Source organism: Eulemur rufifrons, chromosome 7 (genome assembly GCF_041146395.1).
Source record: "Eulemur rufifrons isolate Redbay chromosome 7, OSU_ERuf_1, whole genome shotgun sequence".
Classification (NCBI taxonomy): Eukaryota; Metazoa; Chordata; class Mammalia; order Primates; family Lemuridae; genus Eulemur; species Eulemur rufifrons.
Window position 1 is genome coordinate 236,268,145 of NC_090989.1, and position 18,699 is coordinate 236,286,843.

General features: G+C 31.4%; 1 protein-coding gene across 1 annotated transcript in view; it reads right to left on the bottom strand.

Annotated features, from left to right (window-relative positions):
• Positions 1-6,337: 6,337 nt before the first annotated feature.
• ZDHHC21 (zinc finger DHHC-type palmitoyltransferase 21) overlaps positions 6,338-18,699 on the bottom strand; it is a 47,645-nt gene continuing 35,283 nt past the window's right edge. The window contains exons 7-8 of the mRNA XM_069474204.1: positions 7,289-7,332; positions 6,338-6,744 (exon numbers count right to left, since the gene is read on the bottom strand). Of these exons, the coding sequence (XP_069330305.1) occupies positions 6,612-6,744; positions 7,289-7,332 (177 nt within the window). The 3' untranslated portion in view covers positions 6,338-6,611. The remainder of the gene's footprint in view (positions 6,745-7,288; positions 7,333-18,699) is intronic.

Below are 18,699 nucleotides of genomic sequence, written 5' to 3' on the forward strand. Positions count from 1 at the left end.
AACCATTTCAGCTACAGTTTTTTAAAGACACTAAATGAGTGTTTTTTAGAGCTTAGGGGAAAAATAGGGAACTAGAATAGTATACATAGCAGTTTTACATTTGGATATTACATTTAAAGAGTGTTTAAATTACAAGTACATTTAAAGGGTGCTTTTCTCCATTTTTGTAAAATGAACCACTAAGCAAAATTAGTTTTTAAAATGATCTTATTCTGACTTTTTATGTAAAGTGAGTAACAATATCCAGACTTTTTTTTTTTGTAAAGTTCAATTTTCTATTAGCAGTTTTGCTTAAATCAAGGTATATATGCATTTCCTCTTGGGAAAGTGTATGTGTGTATATATATACATATATGTGTGTTTGTGTGTACACATTTAAAGAACACACATATTTAAAAGTGTTCTTTCATTTTACCTTTATTTGTAAAATAGACAAATAGCAGTACCATTCTTTAAAGCTGCTAAGGATTATACATACACACACACACACACACACACACACTGAATTCTTGATTGGATATCAGAATGGACACATAACCCTTCATTTAAGCATTCTGTTTCAATATTCATTAAAAGTGCTCAATAAGCTATATAGTTTATTTATAGAAATAAATGTAGACTTCTTAGTTATTATTTTTTATTCATTGTTGCAGAAATAAAAAAAACAAAAAACTTCCAAAAAGTACTTCAATTATCTTTTGTAACTTCACCCTACTAAACTACCTTTAAAAGTAGCCAAGCTATATTAAAATACAAAATTAAAATTCATACTAACCTAACTAAAAAAAAGTCCCAAATGAGAGACATTTAAAACCCATTAAATTGAGGCAGCAGCATGCAAAACTAAGATCTGTTAATCAAACTGTTCTTCATAACATTAGATTCAATTTTATAAACACAAAGATGTGAGAAGAAAACTCTCAGTCAACCAAAAAGAAAATTAACTCTTTGGTACAGGAATTAAAAATGTCACTCAATGCTAAAGTAAATAGCACCAGGATGTTTTAGTTGTTGAGGTTGTAAAACACTAACTTCAGGCACCAGTAGGTTAAAATATCATCCAATGCATAGTGGCAAGAATACAGAGCTTGCAATATGCAGACAAGCTTTCCCTTTAGTTAACAGCCTACAAAAAATTAAATCCTGCATTTGGTCAAACAGGCAAGCAAAGTGACAAAAAAATTCACAACTTTTGTTGCTGCTGTTTTGTCCACATTTTTGTTTATGTATAAAGCTATTAATACCAAAAAGATAAGAGTGTTGAACTGTGGTAAGCACTACGTTAAGTTACAGGTATTCAAAATGCCAATAAAAATGAAGACCTTCAAGATATCAAGAACTCCAAAATATCCCAAAAGTTAAAGTGATAGCCACCCTTATATAAAAATGGTTGATTTTTTTCCTCTGGTGACAAAATTTTCTATAACACTTAGTATCCTTTCTTTGGATATAGACTTTTAGAAAAGGTCTCAGTTTTTTCAGACTTTTGGCAACCTATTCATTTCTCCTCTCGCATTAAATAGCTGCATTTTTCACATTATTCTTAATACTTCATGTTACCATATACTACACAATTATGATATTTAAAATTTTAAATAATTCTCAAAGGCATATGACCAGCTAAAGAGAAACAGCAATATAAATTCTTTAGGTTAAATAACTCAAACTAAACACTTGCATGTAAAATGGTATCCAAAGAGATAAGGCTAAAATGATTATAGCAAGGAGATTTTCTGACATCATAGAAACTATATTGAGTCAGCTCTGTTGCTGAGATGCTGATTATTCATGTGCCATCTAGCCTTCTCTCCATTTTAGTAAGTTTTTGGCTACCCACTACTCATTTGTACCTGACCTCTTTGGTGAACAAAGGGGAAATAAAATAATTATAATAAAAATATAATGACATTGGAAAATATCAGTAACATCCATGACTTAAAAATTTTAAATACTATTGTTATTTCTGTTTCAAATTAGAATTGAAACATCTGAAGAACAGACAAAAATGTAGTAAGTTTGTTTGTTAAAACCTGCACAATGATAATTAAAGAAGTCAGAGAAAAGTGGCTTTCCTGAAATTAAACCATCATCATCCCAAAGATAGCAGAAATGCTAAATATTAATTGATATATAGAATAACAACATTGGTTCAAAATACTTTAAGCAAGTTGGTTCTAATACCTTCTCATATTCTACTGTAGAATATTCTAGAATTCAATTGAGAATGGCTAAATAGAGAGCATAATGAAAGTTGTGATTTATAAATTTGGAGGTTTATTTCTAGAATAGAAGGTAACACATGTGGGTACTAAATAATACACTCATTCATTAGTTAATTATATGGTTAATAATACTAGCAAGTAGAACCTACTAAACATACATGACTTATTAACTACACTTGCCAATACTTACATTTTTAAAAGCAATAGTAGTAGAGCTAGGTGAAAAATCTAATACTTGTATTTATTAGTAAACTACTTAATGTTTGTACGTGTAAACTTTATCAAATAGATTCTAGATATATCTATGTATATTAGAGGTCATGTCAAAAGCTTATTTAAGTAACTATATGTTAATAAACTTGAGCCAGGTAATCTATTGATACATGAAGTGTAAGGGAAGTAGTCAGAGACTAGAGAAAAGTCCAGCAAGAGATTAGCAGCTCTGTTAATGAATATTAATGCCATATTAAACCAGAGCTGGACACACAGTAATTTTATAGCAATACATGTAAGAAAAAAACTGTCCCATGATCTAGCACACAGAAAATTTTGTGGTCATAATCTAGATTAGTTTATGCTTCCTAGTTGAGTTATCCTACCTTAAGTTTTCAAGACTAGCATTCAAAATTAATATGCCCTTTTGAGTGAAACATATCTCCAACTAGTAACTTGTATGGAAGTGACTTCAAAGCCTGATAAAGAACAGTTATAATTAGCCACCATCCTTAGAGAAAAATACCTTTGTGCGTTAGCAAAAATGCACCGATTTTAATTAATTCTGACAGAAGTTTTAACTCAGTTGTTACACTGAACTTTATGTATCTTATGTTGTCTACTTCGTTACTATTAAAAATAAACTGCTTTCGTCTGAAAAAGAGGTTAATAATACATTAACTACAATTTTAATAGCTATCTTTTATATTAACCACAATTATTTTTAATACAACTCTTAAGCAAAATGGTATTTTTATTATAATGGAACATCAGCTAACTTAGTATTTTTAAACTATAAGTCTGGGTTATAAAGTACCAACAACTCTTTAACTGAATGCCTACTGTTTGGGAGATTATGAACTCAGTCTTTTTGCCTACAATCTTGAGTCTATACTAAGCCCATATACACTTTTGTTTGCGGAAAACAACAAATACGATTGTTCAGGAAGTGTAATTTACAGTACCTAGGTAAAAGCCTTATATTTTCAGAAGCCAAATAAATGAATTCACTGATACAAAAAATCCTTTAATTTTCTTAGCATTTTACTTAAAAGTAAGTGGAATGTTTATAGATGAAATGCTTTAGTCCAACATATACATTATACCTATAATTTAGTTATATTCATGGTTATCCAGAGTACACAATAAATTGGTTACTAAAGCTACAGATATAACTCTGGCCAGAAAGTTAAAAAAGAACAAAGAAAAGAAAAGGAGAGGTACAGAAAAAATTATTAATCTCTTATTGATGTTCTTTTAAGGCAATAAAGCCAACTTAAAAAAATCATTCCAAAACTGAGATGAAAAAGCTAAATGTATCTTTTTAGATATTCATTAAAACACATAAGATACTTAGTTGACATTGTAACAATAAATTTCTGTGTTTTTAAATAAATTGATAATTTTAAAGTAACAGCTTTTCTAATTCTAAGGAACTGATTTGCCAAAATAAGGTTTAAAATAAAATGGCTTACATTAGTTTATCTTGATCTGATATAAATTAGTGATTGATGGCTTACATTAGTTCATCTTGATCTGATATAGTGATTGATAGCAAAAAATATGAGAATATACATAAATGAAATAGCATGTTATTATGAACTAGAAATACCATAAACAGTGACATGTTCATTTTCATAAAATTTTACATTTTTGTACATATATTCCTCCTAAGTTTGTACCTCTGACATGTTCAGAATTTGGCTACAGTATTTACTTAAGGGCTAGTAAATCTGTAGAGCCAGTATAATTACATCAATTAGCCAAAAGAGGGCGCAGAAAGAACACCAGAGTTTTTGCAACCCCTAGGAAACTGCCAGTTGGTTTCTCTCTAGTAATCTAACAGGAATTACAAAATCCACAGTAGGGTAGGTTTGCTAACTTGGGAATACTGAAACTTACCACATAAGTATATACAGATATACTTTAATATAGATTCTTATATAAATATATTGATATGTAGCATTTCTGCCATTCAAACAAAATAAGCATATGCTTTTCTAGTGTATTAGTTTGTAGTCCAATAACTTAGAGGAATTGGGTACAAAGGAATCAGGACCAGGGAGGGTAAAGAGAAAGAAGGGAAGAGAATGTGCCCTAGTGGTGGTAAATCTAAGAAAAAAAAAATCCTCAAAGTGGGAAAGAGACCTCCCCAATACCTTTCAGCATAGCTACTGCTACCACATGATGTATATATATGGCCACAAAGCTCTTTAGGGGGTCTTCACTTGGCTCTGCTGTTTTTTCAAGGTCCTTACTTGAAAGGAATGTATACAACATAAGGCATTCAACTGATATCTACCCACATTATCTATCCATTACTTCGTTATAACAGTCTGTCACCAGGCCAAATTTGGTCAATTAGCTTGCACAAAATCCAACCCATTTGCCTGACATGAACATACTAATTTTGTGTTTCATTAGGCTTTATAAATATATTTCTTATATTAAATTTACTATGTCTCCTTCAGCACCAATAAATATGTTCATCTGCCACTTCTAAGTTTTTAAGTAATAAATATTAGCATTATAATTAGAATATGAAAAACATGATATTCACATCTCTGAGAAGAGCTTATTCTATTACTTCAGAATACTGTATAAAATATTTACAATTTTTGAAATAACTACCTACACTATAGCCAATTGGCTGACAATGGTAACCTTCCATTTTATTATTTTCCAGGTATGATTCCTTACTTTCAAAATTAACTAAAAGGACAACATTAATATGGTTCAAGAACAGTAGACTCTTTCCATCTTCTTTTCAAGGGAAGGAATGTGAGTACACAAATGTTTTAAAAGGATATATGGATTTTGCAGTTTTCTAATGGAAAAAAATTGAAAGCTGACTTTTTTTCAAAGCATACTAAATGTCTTTTCATACAAATGTTTTATACTTTCCAGGAGAATATCACTATTAGCAATTTAAATTTGTATAAGGCTAATGATAATTATAGATCATTATATTTTCTTATTTTAAGGTCATTTCTAACATTAGCTACTAATAAAAAGGTCTCTCAATACAAATTATAGCTGGCCAATTAAAATTTAATTTTAATTTGGGTGATTATAAGTACATAAAAGTTAGTGACTTATTTTTTGTAGGAGCTTCTATAAATAAAATTTCAATATGAGTTGGCCAATATCTATTATATATAAACCTTCAGTGTATAATTTTAGATCTACTAGTAGATAAATAAAAGTAAAAAGTATATATTCTTTTCAAAACACAATATTCCTCTTTATACTGTACATTATACATTATCTAGTTACACCAGCATTTTAAAAACATAGGCATTCTAATACAACTTCACTAGAAAAGGTAACTGTGGAATTATTGCAAATTCTCTACCCTTTTTGCTCATTAACATCTTAGGGTAAAATAGAAATACATGCCCACCAGTCACAAATTCTCCTGGGAACAAATATTCTAATAACAATCAATAATTACAACAGTAAAGAGAAAAAAATGGGAAAATTAATGTGGAAAAAATTTCTAATTTTTCCTTTATAATAAAGTAGGTAGTTGGTGTTTTATTTTAGCAGTGTTTTAATTTTGGTTTTGGTGAAGAGAAAAGAAGAAAACATCAGAAAGCTACTCCTAAGAAAACAGTGCCCTTTTATTGTTGTTCACTCCTATGCTGCTACATTTTTAAAAATCTTGCAGCACATATAATAAAAGGAAGTATTAAGTATTTTAAAATGTATTTGAAAAGTAAAATTTACATATATTATAAGAAGGTGTATCAACTTTTGTAAAACCTGAAGAATTAAATTCAGACTTGGTTAGTACTGCTTAAAGGTGAAAATTTTAAATGAACATCTGAAATTTCCCATAAATTAAAATCTGTAACATTGTCAGTACTAAAAGAAATTATGTACAATTATTTCATCCCAATCACTGCCTTTTGAGTTTAATTACAAAAGCATTTAAAGAAATCCCGGTGGAAAGCTAATTTGAAAGTAAACATGCTTTAAAACTTAAATATACATCTTGTATGAGTCCCACAACAGGATCAAGATCACTATTAAAATAAAGCCTGGGGCACATTATGATGCCTAAGATTGGTGGGTGGATTTTAATTGACTTGAAGACTGTCATAGTTCTATTATCATAAAACCTGTAACGCATTTCCAGCATGGAGGACCCATCTGTGCCCACCATCCATCTGTTTAGACGTGATTGGCAAAGTGGTAGGGAACTCGCAGTGGTTGCCTCTGCCTGAAAGGAATGAACCACAGGATCTTCCAACGAGTGCCAAAAACTTCTGAGAAGGTCTGCTGCCATGGCTTTCGGGGCCTCGATCTACAGAAGACAGCATTATTAGTGAAAGACAGCACTCCCATGGTGCACTTCAGTCAGCTAAAACAATACAGGTTGGCTGGGGATCCATTACTGGACTCTGATGAATTGTGTCCCAGCATCACAAATACAGCTTTTCTTTCATTATGGCATGCAGCTGAGTTTTAACTCTGGATAACAGATATTGTATCTGTGTCGTCAATCAACCTAGAGCAACTTTTGAAGCAGAGGAGAATCTCAGGATTAACAGAATGTGTGTCAACAACACAGTAGCAAATCTCGTTTGATGTACTTTCAGGACAAATAATTTAACTTACTTTAGTTAGACAAGGAATAAGAATGATCAGTATTTATTTTGTTTGCAAACTACCATGGCTGGAAGACCCCTACTGTAAGACTGGGGTATGCTTGTCTAGCTCAGGCCTCACACAAGGAGCCAAGAAAAAGTCATCATTATATTATATTTTCACTATATGCACATATTTCTGAAATGTGTCCAGTTGTTTCCATTTTTAAATAATACTACACACTTCACTTTTATACTTACATTTCTTCACAACAGTTTGACATCTTTTCAATAGATGTTGTATCCTATTAAAAATAAAAAAATCATACTCAGATATAACAAAATTATCAAGTCTTTATTTTATATCCATTTTATGATGTTTTAAATCCTGAAGAATATTCTGAAGATTTAAACAGTTTATATATGAATACTAAGAATTATAAATTATCTACATAAATTGCTAGAATTCCCTTGGAAAAAAAGAATTAACATTACATTATGCTCCCCAAAATTATTCAAATACAAAACCTAACAAAAAGTATAGAAGTACCACTTCATTCAAATATAACTTTTATTACACATGATTTCTTGACAATTCTTTTAAAAGTCTAATATCTGTTTTCAGTTCAATTGTTAGTGAATATGCATTAAAAAATAAATACAAAAATGACATGAAAGATGCTAATGAATAGAAAACTGCCCAGCGAGTGCTACTCGTTCTGGATGTCTATGAACAACAAAATTCAGCAAGGCAATCTATGAATTTGCCATATAATACACTTATTGCTCTGAAAACTAAAGTTAAATGATTAGTGTTCTTTTTTCAATAGAAAAATCATTCTTTTCATAATACTACAACTTCTTAACTGTATGTTTGCTATAAGGTTCTACCACAAACATATAAGAAAAACAATTCAATAAACAGAAGATAGCTTCTAGAAATACTGGTTTAATTTGTGTTAACAGAAGATCTATCATTAGATTGACAAACTGTTATAATAAGTAATATCCAAAAATTCAAAACACAAATTATACAATCTTATTTTTAGATATACATTTATGTTTTCAAATATACTTTCAAGCAGTACAAAAGAATATATTCTTTCAAATACACAAAACAGAAGTTTTCCTCTTCCCATCCCTTTACTTTACCTTAATAGCTTGCTCACATATGATAGAAGGTATACTATGCTATTATTAAGCATTTCTATTCATGTAAATACTTGTGGCTGCAACTCAAATCCCAAGAACTTATTTGTCTGTAGTTTTTCCCAATGATGCTAATAAAACAGCACCTTTACTTTTAAAAACTCTTTAGAGATGTTACATGAATAGTTCATATTAAATGCTCATTATGAAAAGCTGAATAACTATAGTTATCCTACATAAGGGACAACAGATCTATTTTTTTAGATGACTAGTAACTAATAACAGAGTTTTATTTATAGATTTTCCAGGAATTTGTAAAGAAATTATACATTAGCAACATGTTCTATTTACATTTAGTTTTCCTATCATGCTGTGAAATTCATGGTATCCAATGACAATTCTATTTATAATTAACATTTCTCAGCTCTGTTGCATAATTTCCTCAAAACAATGTTTTAGTTTATGAAAAGAGTCTACAAACACATGAGAACATTGATTAGAGACTTCGAGGAAGCCTGAGCCTCTAGTTTCACATCTGTAAATGAAGTAGATGAAGTCATTTTAACAGTTTCTTAGAGTCTGATAGTGACAGGTTGTTCCAAAGCAATTAGAACAGCTTGTGCAAAAGTACAAACAAACAAACAAAAAAAGATGGGATAGAAATCAAGAAGTGCTATTAGGAAAAGTATTGAATTGCCTAAAATCATAATCATGGATGACACTTAAAAACTTAAACCTATTTAGGATAAGAAAGGCAACTGCAAGGTCAGACTATTACCACTAGATAATATTAAGGGAAATTTTTACTCTGCAGAAATCCACAACTTGCTTATAACCTTGAGGAATTTATTTGTGGTATTAAAAGAATCAACTTAAAAGATTTCAGATTTATATTTCACATGGAAAAAGCTTTTATTTTCAAGGTTTTTGACACCATTCTAGAATCCAATTCAGGAAGTAACTAGAGTACTACCTATTAAATGATCATAAGCAGATGGATATTCTTTTAAAGGATGTGATGTTTACCATCATTTCTGAACAGAATTTGTGAGGCTGGCCAAAATAGGCTACTTTTTTCCTCCAGAAATGGCAAATGTTCATCTCTTTGAAACTCAGCTATCCAGAATACTGACATAAGAAAAAAGCACAATTTGTATTTGAGTGGCCAAACATGTCATCCAAGTTTTGCACTGGCACTTATACAACATACTCAGAACAACACAAGTTATCATGTTATCACATTCACAGGACAAAAACAACAACCTAGAAGAGGAAAGAGGTCACTATTGCCAGGAATACTGAAAACCACAAGCTATTCCCAAGTGCCAAATTAAGTTTAATACACTTATTTTGTTTTGTTTTAAAAAGCACAAAATGTGGATTTTTTTTTTTACAGAACACACTAAAAATAATTAAAATATTTTGGTGCAGATAATTTCATTCACTACAAAAGAATGAAAATCTTTAATGCTCATCAGGAAAGGACCAACTGCTACCCTCAAGGAGTATAAATACAATTTATAAGTTCTCAGTTGTATGTAAAACTCAGCTCTTCAGAAAAATATACTTTTCCAAGAATAAGAAACAAGTTTTTACTGCAGGCTGTCTATAATAAGGATATCTTATTTCTAGAGAACTATCTATGCCTTGATTATAGTCTAATGATCAAAATAGATATCTAAGACTTCCATCAGTCTGCATAACTATAAAATATATGAGAATGCTTCACTATTTTAAAAACTAGAAGTTTAAGTATAAATTAAAAACAGCATGACTTATAGAAGTATAGGCCTTACCTATTTTATCAGCTAATACTTTCTTTTCTCCTGATGGCTGATCTTACCCTAAGAAATTATCTTTCAGGCTCAATCTAAACAATGTTCAACTATTTAAAAAATAAACTGTTTTCTAATAATAAGATTTTGATGGAATGGGTGTGGGGAAGTTCTTAACAGAAAGGGAGAGAGAAGTATTTATTGGCTGATGTTTAAAAAAAATGGGTGGGGGGAATAAAAAGAATTTATCACCAGAGGTTTCCTGTTAATAGACCTGAGAATCCAGTCTTCTTGGCAGCAATAGCTTGATCATACAATCCATCTAACTAACTCATTCTGCTTTGAGCTCATTCTCGCCAAGCAACACTTTGCCACATATGTTGTCATACAGGAGAAAGAATGTGCTCAAGAGTCCTTTGGCACACGTGACAATCATGAATAAGGGAATAAACAATCAATGTGATATGACTATCTCTTTTGAGTCTGGAAGTAAGATCCATTGCTTCTGGGCCTGATAAACCCTGGAAACAATTTCAAAAGGAGTCACTAGACCTGCCAAACTGAAGACCTGATAAAGGAATTTTCCATTAGACTCCTCGAAGACAGTTCAATCTAACTTCAATGATCGCACTTTTTAGTCTTATTACAGGTACTTTTGATGCTTCTAACTCTGCTGCACATAGCTACCTAATTCAATGACTCTGTGTTAATTTAATCTACAGTCTGAAACACTATTCAGTACAAAAATCTACTCAAAATGGATTAAAGACTTAACTGTAAGACCTTAACCTATAAAACTAGTAGAAGAAAACAAGGCGAAATGCTTCATGACATTGGAGTAGGCAAGGATTTTTTGGATAAGACATCAAAAGCAAAGGCAACAAAAGCAAAAAATAGGTAAATAGAATTGTATTAAACTAAAAACCTTCTGCACAGCAAAAGAAACAATCAACAGAATAAAGAGACAACCTATAGCATGGGAGAAAATCTTTGCAAATTATACATCTAACAAAGGGTTAACATCCAGAATATATAAGGAACTCAAACAACTTAACAGCAAGAGAACAAATAATCTGATTCAAAAAATGAACAAAGACTTTAAGACATAGATATTTTCTTCAAAGAAGACATACAAATGGTATATATAAAAATACTCAACATCCCTCATCATCAAAGAAATACAAATCAAAACCACAATGAGATATCACCTCACTCCAGTTAGAATGGTTATTAGTAAAACGACAAAAGATAAGTATTGGCACGGATGTGGAGAAAAGGGAACCCTTACTGTTGGTGGAAATGTAAATTAGCGTAGCCATTATGGAAAACAGTATGGAGGTTCCTCAAAAAGTTAAAATATAACTACTATATGATCCAGCAATCCCAGTACTGGGTATATGGTTGGCACTCCAGAACCATGGGTTCTGTATCCATGGATCCAACCAACTACGGATAGAAAATATTCAGGGAAAAAAATTAAAAAAAATAAAAAATTATACAAATAAAAAATATAGTATAGCAACTAATTACATAACATTTTTATTGTATTAGGTATTATAAGTAATCTAGAGGTGATTTAAAGTATGCAGGAGAATGTACATAGGTTATATGCAAATACTATGCCATTTAATGTAAGAGACATGAGCATCAGTGGATTTTGGTATCTGCAGAGGGTCCAGAAATCAATTCTCTGTGGATACTGAGGGACAACTATATATCCAAAGGAAATGAAATCAGTATGTAGTACTCCCATGTTTATTGCAGCACTATTCACAACAGCCAACCTAAGTGTCCAACAACAGATGAATGGATAAAGAAAATGCGGTATATATACACAATGGAATACAATTCAATCATAAAAAAGAATGAAATTCTGTCATTTACAATAACACAGATGAACCTGGAGGACATTATGTTACATGAAATAAGCCAGACACAGAAAGATAAATACCAAATGTTCTCACTCACATATGGAATCTAATAAAGTTGATATTATAAAAGTAGTGGGTACCAGAGACTGGGGAGGGTAGTGGAGAGTAGAGGATGGGAAGAGATTGGTCAATGGGTACAAAGTTACAATTAGAAAGGAAGAATAAGCTTTGGTGACCTATTGCACAGCAGGGTGACTACAGTCAACAATAAGGTATTGTATACCTCAAAATAGCTAGAAGAGAGCATTCTGAATGTTCCCACCACAAAGGGTAAATGGTTGAGGTGATGAATATGCTAATTACCCTAATTTGATCATTACACAATGTATACATGTATTGAAATATCACATTGTATCCCATAGATATGGACAATTATTGTGTCAATTATAGATAAAAATAATTTTATAATACACTATTCAAGAAAGTTTTTCACAATTACAGATTATATACCTGTTTTATACATTATTAATTTCTCCTAATTCTAAGAAAGATTTTCATTTGACTTCTTAGCATCTCTGATCAGTGTATGAACAGCAGCTCACTTAACTCTGAATTTGCTTTTTTTTTTGTAATCCAAAGAGAAAAGTGTCCTCTTAATCTTAGCACTCTCTCCTTTGAAGTCAGAACTCATACTTTCCACATTTGAAATCAATGGTTCTTTAACCATCATTTCCAACACAAGACCCTCAGTCTCTTTTATTAGTGACCTGAAGTTCACATAAACATCTAATCAACCATGGAACCAAAGAGAGAGAGAGCAGCAGATCTTACACTTGGACCCATTGTAAATGTCTTTCCAAAATAATTCCCACACTTCTCTTTATCAAGCCACTTTCTCACTGTATAATCTAAAGAAAATTTTAAACTCTACTCCTCAATTTCCAGATAATAATGCTTACTTCATAGGATTTTGTTAACATTATTGAGTTAATATATGTTAAATCCCCTAATAACTCAAGAAATGATAATGCTAGTTTTTAACTGATATTCCCTACTAAACACTTTCTAAGAGGTGTTGAAGATATATAACATCTCAATTACATCAGAATGTAACTTCAAAATTTGTTTAACAAAAAAAAAGTAGTTTTTATAATGAAAGATAAAATGATAGTGACTGTGTGATGACACGTATAAAATCCTATGCCCTCTAGGAGCTTATAATCCAGTTGAAAAAACAAGTCCTAAATATGTACACCATGATTCATTTACTCATTTATCTATCCATCAAAACTTCACTAAGTATCCATCATGACACAGCCCTTAGCATCAAGGAATTTTCAGTTTAGTAAAAGTACTTAAGTATACAAGAAATATAGGAATATGTAGAGGAAGCCAGAGAGGATAATTATATACAATAATGTATTTAATAAATCAGTCTTACACTAACTAGAATATTTGAAACAGCTTAAAAATTATGTTTACAATCAACACTCAAATTCAACCATGCTTACATTTTTAACACCAAAATTATACTTTTGATAAGATTTTTGGTTATTGGTAGAAGTAAAATGGGCATTTAATGTGCCCCTTTGGTTGGGATTTAGCTACTAATAATATAGCAATAGAATATGACAGAGAGAAGTATATGAATCATTGTGGCAAAAAACACAATTGAACTATATGATTCACTGCTTTGTCCAATTCCACAATGTTTTAAAGTCAGATTAAATATTCATGTGGACTCAAATCATGAGATAATAAAATGAATGTCTGGGGAAAATTGCAAATACAAGGAAAACTCATAAATGTTTAGCTTCCTTACCAAAAAAAAAAAAAAAAAAAAATTTAAAAGTCCCTATTTAAGCACTTAAGCAATTAGTAATGCTTTAAGATAATTAAAATGCTCTATCCTATTGAAAAAAATTATGTAAACAGATATAAATTGTTTTAAATTACTTTTAATTTAATCGGAAATACTTCCAAGCTGTTTGTTACACTGAACAATGAGAAATTATGCAATATAAATACACTTTTACAAAGAAAGATGTTTATGCTAAAGAGCAATCCAATTCTACACATAATTTTGATGATAGCAATAATGTTGATAATTCTTTTATAAAAAGAATATTTTTATATTACTATGAAATGTAACTTGGTATTTAAACTAATGCCTTGACTAGGGGGAACCTAGTTTCTATAAAGTTCTTTATTGTATCCAAAATTTTAAAAAAATCATATCCAATATTAGTATATGACATTAAAAGCATATAAAAAAAGAAGTGACACTTTAAGTTTTAATGATTTTTCAAGGTTTTAAAAGCTACTAAGATAACATTTCACATTATATTACAATTGGAAATACTATATAAAAAATACTTTTTTCTTAAACAAAAATGTAATTCAGAAAGGAAAACAAAAGATGCTACAGAGAGCTCTCTTTATATAAGTAAGCTGGGTGCAGCATAATTAAAAATGATTTCTGTATCTGCAACACTGACTTGGAGTTGAATAGATCAAACATAGTTTGTATAGATACTGTACTGAATGCTGCTAATTTACCACATTGATTCAGAAGGATACTAGGCAAAATTTAATTATAAGGATTAATAATCTCAAGACTACATTTCTGGGTACATGGGTACATATTAAAGGACAAGTAAATCCATAAATTGATTAGTGAAATGCTACTTAATAGATAATCTCCTTTAAACTAATTAAACATTTTGAACATATGATACTTTTAATTGTGTAAGATATCCAAGTTAAAATTGTCACCCCTGCATTTGTGATTCTTTTTGTATTTATTTAGGTAAACATTAACTTTGCAAGTTAAACATGACCCAGTATTTATGGGAGAAAATATTTTCTTCTTTTAATTTGAAAAGCTTTGTTTTAAGTTATCTTTAGTAATTCAAATAGAATCCAACATAGTACCTATGAGACCAAATGCAAAAATCACTAATTTTTTCTTTGAGATTTTAAGCCTTTTACAAAATTACAACTGAATGCATCTTCCTCGTTCTACCCCCAACCTCACCACAAGTGAGAAAAGCACTAAGCTCCAGAGACACCATCAAAAGCTTACCCTATTAAATAAACTCCACAGTGCCCAGAAAACAAAAATGCTTGTATATAAAATTTAGATAAACTGTCAGAGCAGTGTCATGATGCACAATAGCTCACTGTCAGAACCTCCCCAGAATGTGCTGTACCAGCTGTTACAGCACTTCTTGATTAACTCTCTCCAAGCCCAGTGACTGAAAACATGACTAATACAGTCGCCCAGCACAGTATTGGTGCTCATCAGAATGGACATTATTCTTGGCTATGTGTGAACTACTGCTCAATAATTCAGACAATATCAATTACGTTAATAACAACATCACTATCCATTTCATTCAGAAACAGCAAAAGAAAAAAAAAATGCTGAACAGTCTAAGAAATAATTAGAATAACCTGTTCCCCTAAATAAAAAAGAATGCCTGAAAGTAGAGATTGTTGTGAAAACATTTTAACTTCAATATTAATTTTAGTAAAAATGCACAAACACGTGTATTTAAATCCTGTTTAAAATTAAATCTAAAAATAATCAAAGGTAATCTTTTAGAACTGTGCTTCGGATGAGTCTATTTAACAGAAACATCTGGTCCTGTTGAGATCTTTTAACCTTGAAAATGCGATTAGAAATCCACTATTTTTAAGTTAAAGTAATTTCTAATTATTTTATCTGGGTCACAGATAATCTACTCTTGCTAGGTCTAAAATGACATCAGATTATCATTGCTATGATTATCCTGTTACCTTCTATTATCAATACAAAGATGGGATTTTTCCTCTTACATATGGGAGAAATGATTTTTTTATTCCAAGTAAGAATAAATAATGGGGAAAAACTACCAAAAATTGATATGCTGTGTCTCCAAAACCTCAAGCTAAACCTAAAAAGATGTAGCATTTGTTTTGCTTGTTTGTTGTGTAATAGGTCTAGGTCCAAACTATGCAATTATGCAGTTTATATAACGAGATGACACCCCTACTGGTGGTTTCCCAAAATGCTCTAGGATCTTTAGGGTGCAAGGGTAGGGGAAAAAGGAAGACTTCAATGGAAAAATTAAATTTACTGTGATTCCTTCTCTCGTTTCCTTTCTCATGCCACCTGACAAATTCATCTCTTCGTTCACACCATAAAGAGAGATTCATGGATTCAGATTCATGGATTCAGATTATGACAAAACCATGTCCAGATGTGAAATTTCCTGTAGATAATTTTATCATAAAACAAAACAGCAAATGCATTTTATAAAGAAAGTAAGCATAATCTATATTTTAACTATAATTAAAATGTTAAATACTATTTTATTTAAATGCTAATAATTCAGTAGATTTAAAATTAAACACTAAATGCACAACAACTTTAAATAATTAAGATTTAAAGAACCTTACATCAATGTAAAGAGGAATATTCTGGAAACCCTTTTTATTATTTTTTAATCCAAAAGAGTAGTGCTTGAGATTTGTTATTGAATCCAAGGTATACAGAATTAAAATTTAATATAATTTTAAGAAGAATTCATATCCAAGATGAAGTAAAACAACTAAAGATTAGACTAACAAACAGAATATGTTGTCTCTCTTGTTTTCCCTCCCTTACTACTTGCATTCTTTTTTAATGTTTCACAGACATATAATTTCTATAGACATCAGCCCTGTCTAGTACAGTGTTCTGGGAGGGTACTATATATATCCAGAAAGAGATGAAACCTTTAGAGAGAGCATTATTTAACAAATGTGATTACTACTCAGTTTTAGAAATATCTCATCAGAATTTAACCTCCCTATTCTCATACAATATAAGGTTGTTCAATATTACAGCAAAAAAAAAAAAAATCTCTCAATTTGAGAATTAATATTAACATGTTGGTAGAATGGAACAGAGTCAGAAGGAAACCTCATATTCATCCTTTAAAAACCAACAAAAACAATAAATAACTTACAGGCATACTTCAGAGATATTGCAGGTTTGGTTCCAGACCACTGCAATAAAGCAAGTATTGCAACAAAGTGAGTCACATGAATTTTTTGGTTTCCCAGTGCATATAAAAGTTATGCTTATACTATAGTCTATCAAGTATGAAATAGCATTGTCTTTAAAAAACAATGTACATACCTTAATTTAACAATACTTTAACACTAAAAAAATGCTAATGATCACCTGAACCTTCAGTGAGTCCTAATCTTTTTGCAGGTGGAGAGTCTTGCCTCGATGTTGATGGCTGCAGATTGATCAGGGTGGTGGCTGCTGAGAGCTGGGGTGGCTGTGCCAATTTCTTAAAGACAACAATGAAGTCTGCCTCGTTGATTGACTCTCCCTTTCATGGAACAGTTCTCTGTAGCATGCTATGCTATTTCATAGCATTTTACCCACAGAACTTCTTTGAAAATTAGAGTCAGTCCCCTCAAACGCTGCTGCTGCTTTATCAACTCAGTTTATGTACTATTTTGAATCCCCTATAGTCATTTCAACAATGTTCACAGCATCTTCACCAGGAGTAGATTCCATCTCAAAAAAAACTGTTTACTCTCCATAAGAAGCAACTTCTCATCTGTTCAATTGTTGCAAAGACTGCAGCAATTCAGTCACATCTTCAGGCTCCTCTTCTAATTGTAGTTCCCTTGCTATTTTCACCACATCTGCAGTGACTTCCTCTACTGAAGCCTGAAGCCCTCAAAGTTAATGAGGGCTGGTCTCAACTTCTTCCAAACTCCTGTTAATGTTGCTATTTTGACCCCTCCTATGAATCACAAATAATCTTAATGGCATCTAGAAAGGTGAATTTTTTCCAGTTTTCAATTTACTTAGCCAATTAACTGGCTTGGGTGTCATTCTTAGATTTTGATGCATTTAAAATGTTAGCCAAATACAGGATCATAAATATATTTTAAGAGAGCATTTCTTTTAGAATTACTTCACTAAAAGATTTTTTGCCAGGGGCCTCCACTGGGAATTTCCTGAAGGCTTTGAGTGACACACACACATTTGTGAAAACCTATGTGGACTATTGCCTGAGTTTATTCTTAGGCAACCCCAGTGTTCCAAACAAACCACAGACATAGGAAAAGAATCCATCAGAGGAATCACTATCTATGACAACTGTAGTCTTACAAAATGTACTTTTTAAATGATAAGACTTGAAAATTGAAATGACTCCTTTATCCATGGGCTGCAGAATGGATGTTGTGTTAGCAAGCATGAAAACAAGATTAATCTCCTTGTCAAAAGCAGTAATATTTTGAAAGGCATCTTTTTTTCTACGCATTAGGTCTCAATAGCAGGCTTAAAATATTCAGCAAACAATTCTGTAAACAGATGCGCTGTCATGCAGGCTTTGCTGTTCCATTTATAGGCCACAGGCAGAGTAGACTTAGCATAATTTTTAATGGTCCTGGAATTTTCAGAATGGCAAATAAGCATGGCTTCAACTTACAGTCACCAGCTGCATTGGCCCCTAACAAGAAAGTCAGTTTGTCCTTTGAAGATTTGAAGCCAAGCATTGACTTTTCCTCTCTATGAAAGTCTTAGATGGCATCTTCTTCCACTAGAAGGCTGTTTTGTCTACATGTTATTTAGTGTAGTCACCTTCATCAATTATCTTAGCTAGATCTTCTGGATAACTTGCTGCAGTTTCTACAGATGTCTTTCAACCTTAAACATCACAAACCAACCTCTGCTATTTTCGAAATCTTCTGCAGCTTCCTTACCTCTCTTAGCCTTCATAGAATTGAAGAGAGTTAGGGCCTTGCTCTGAATCAGGCTTTGGCTTAAGGCAATGTTGTGGTTGGTTGGATCTTCTATCCAGACCACTAAAACTTTCTCCAT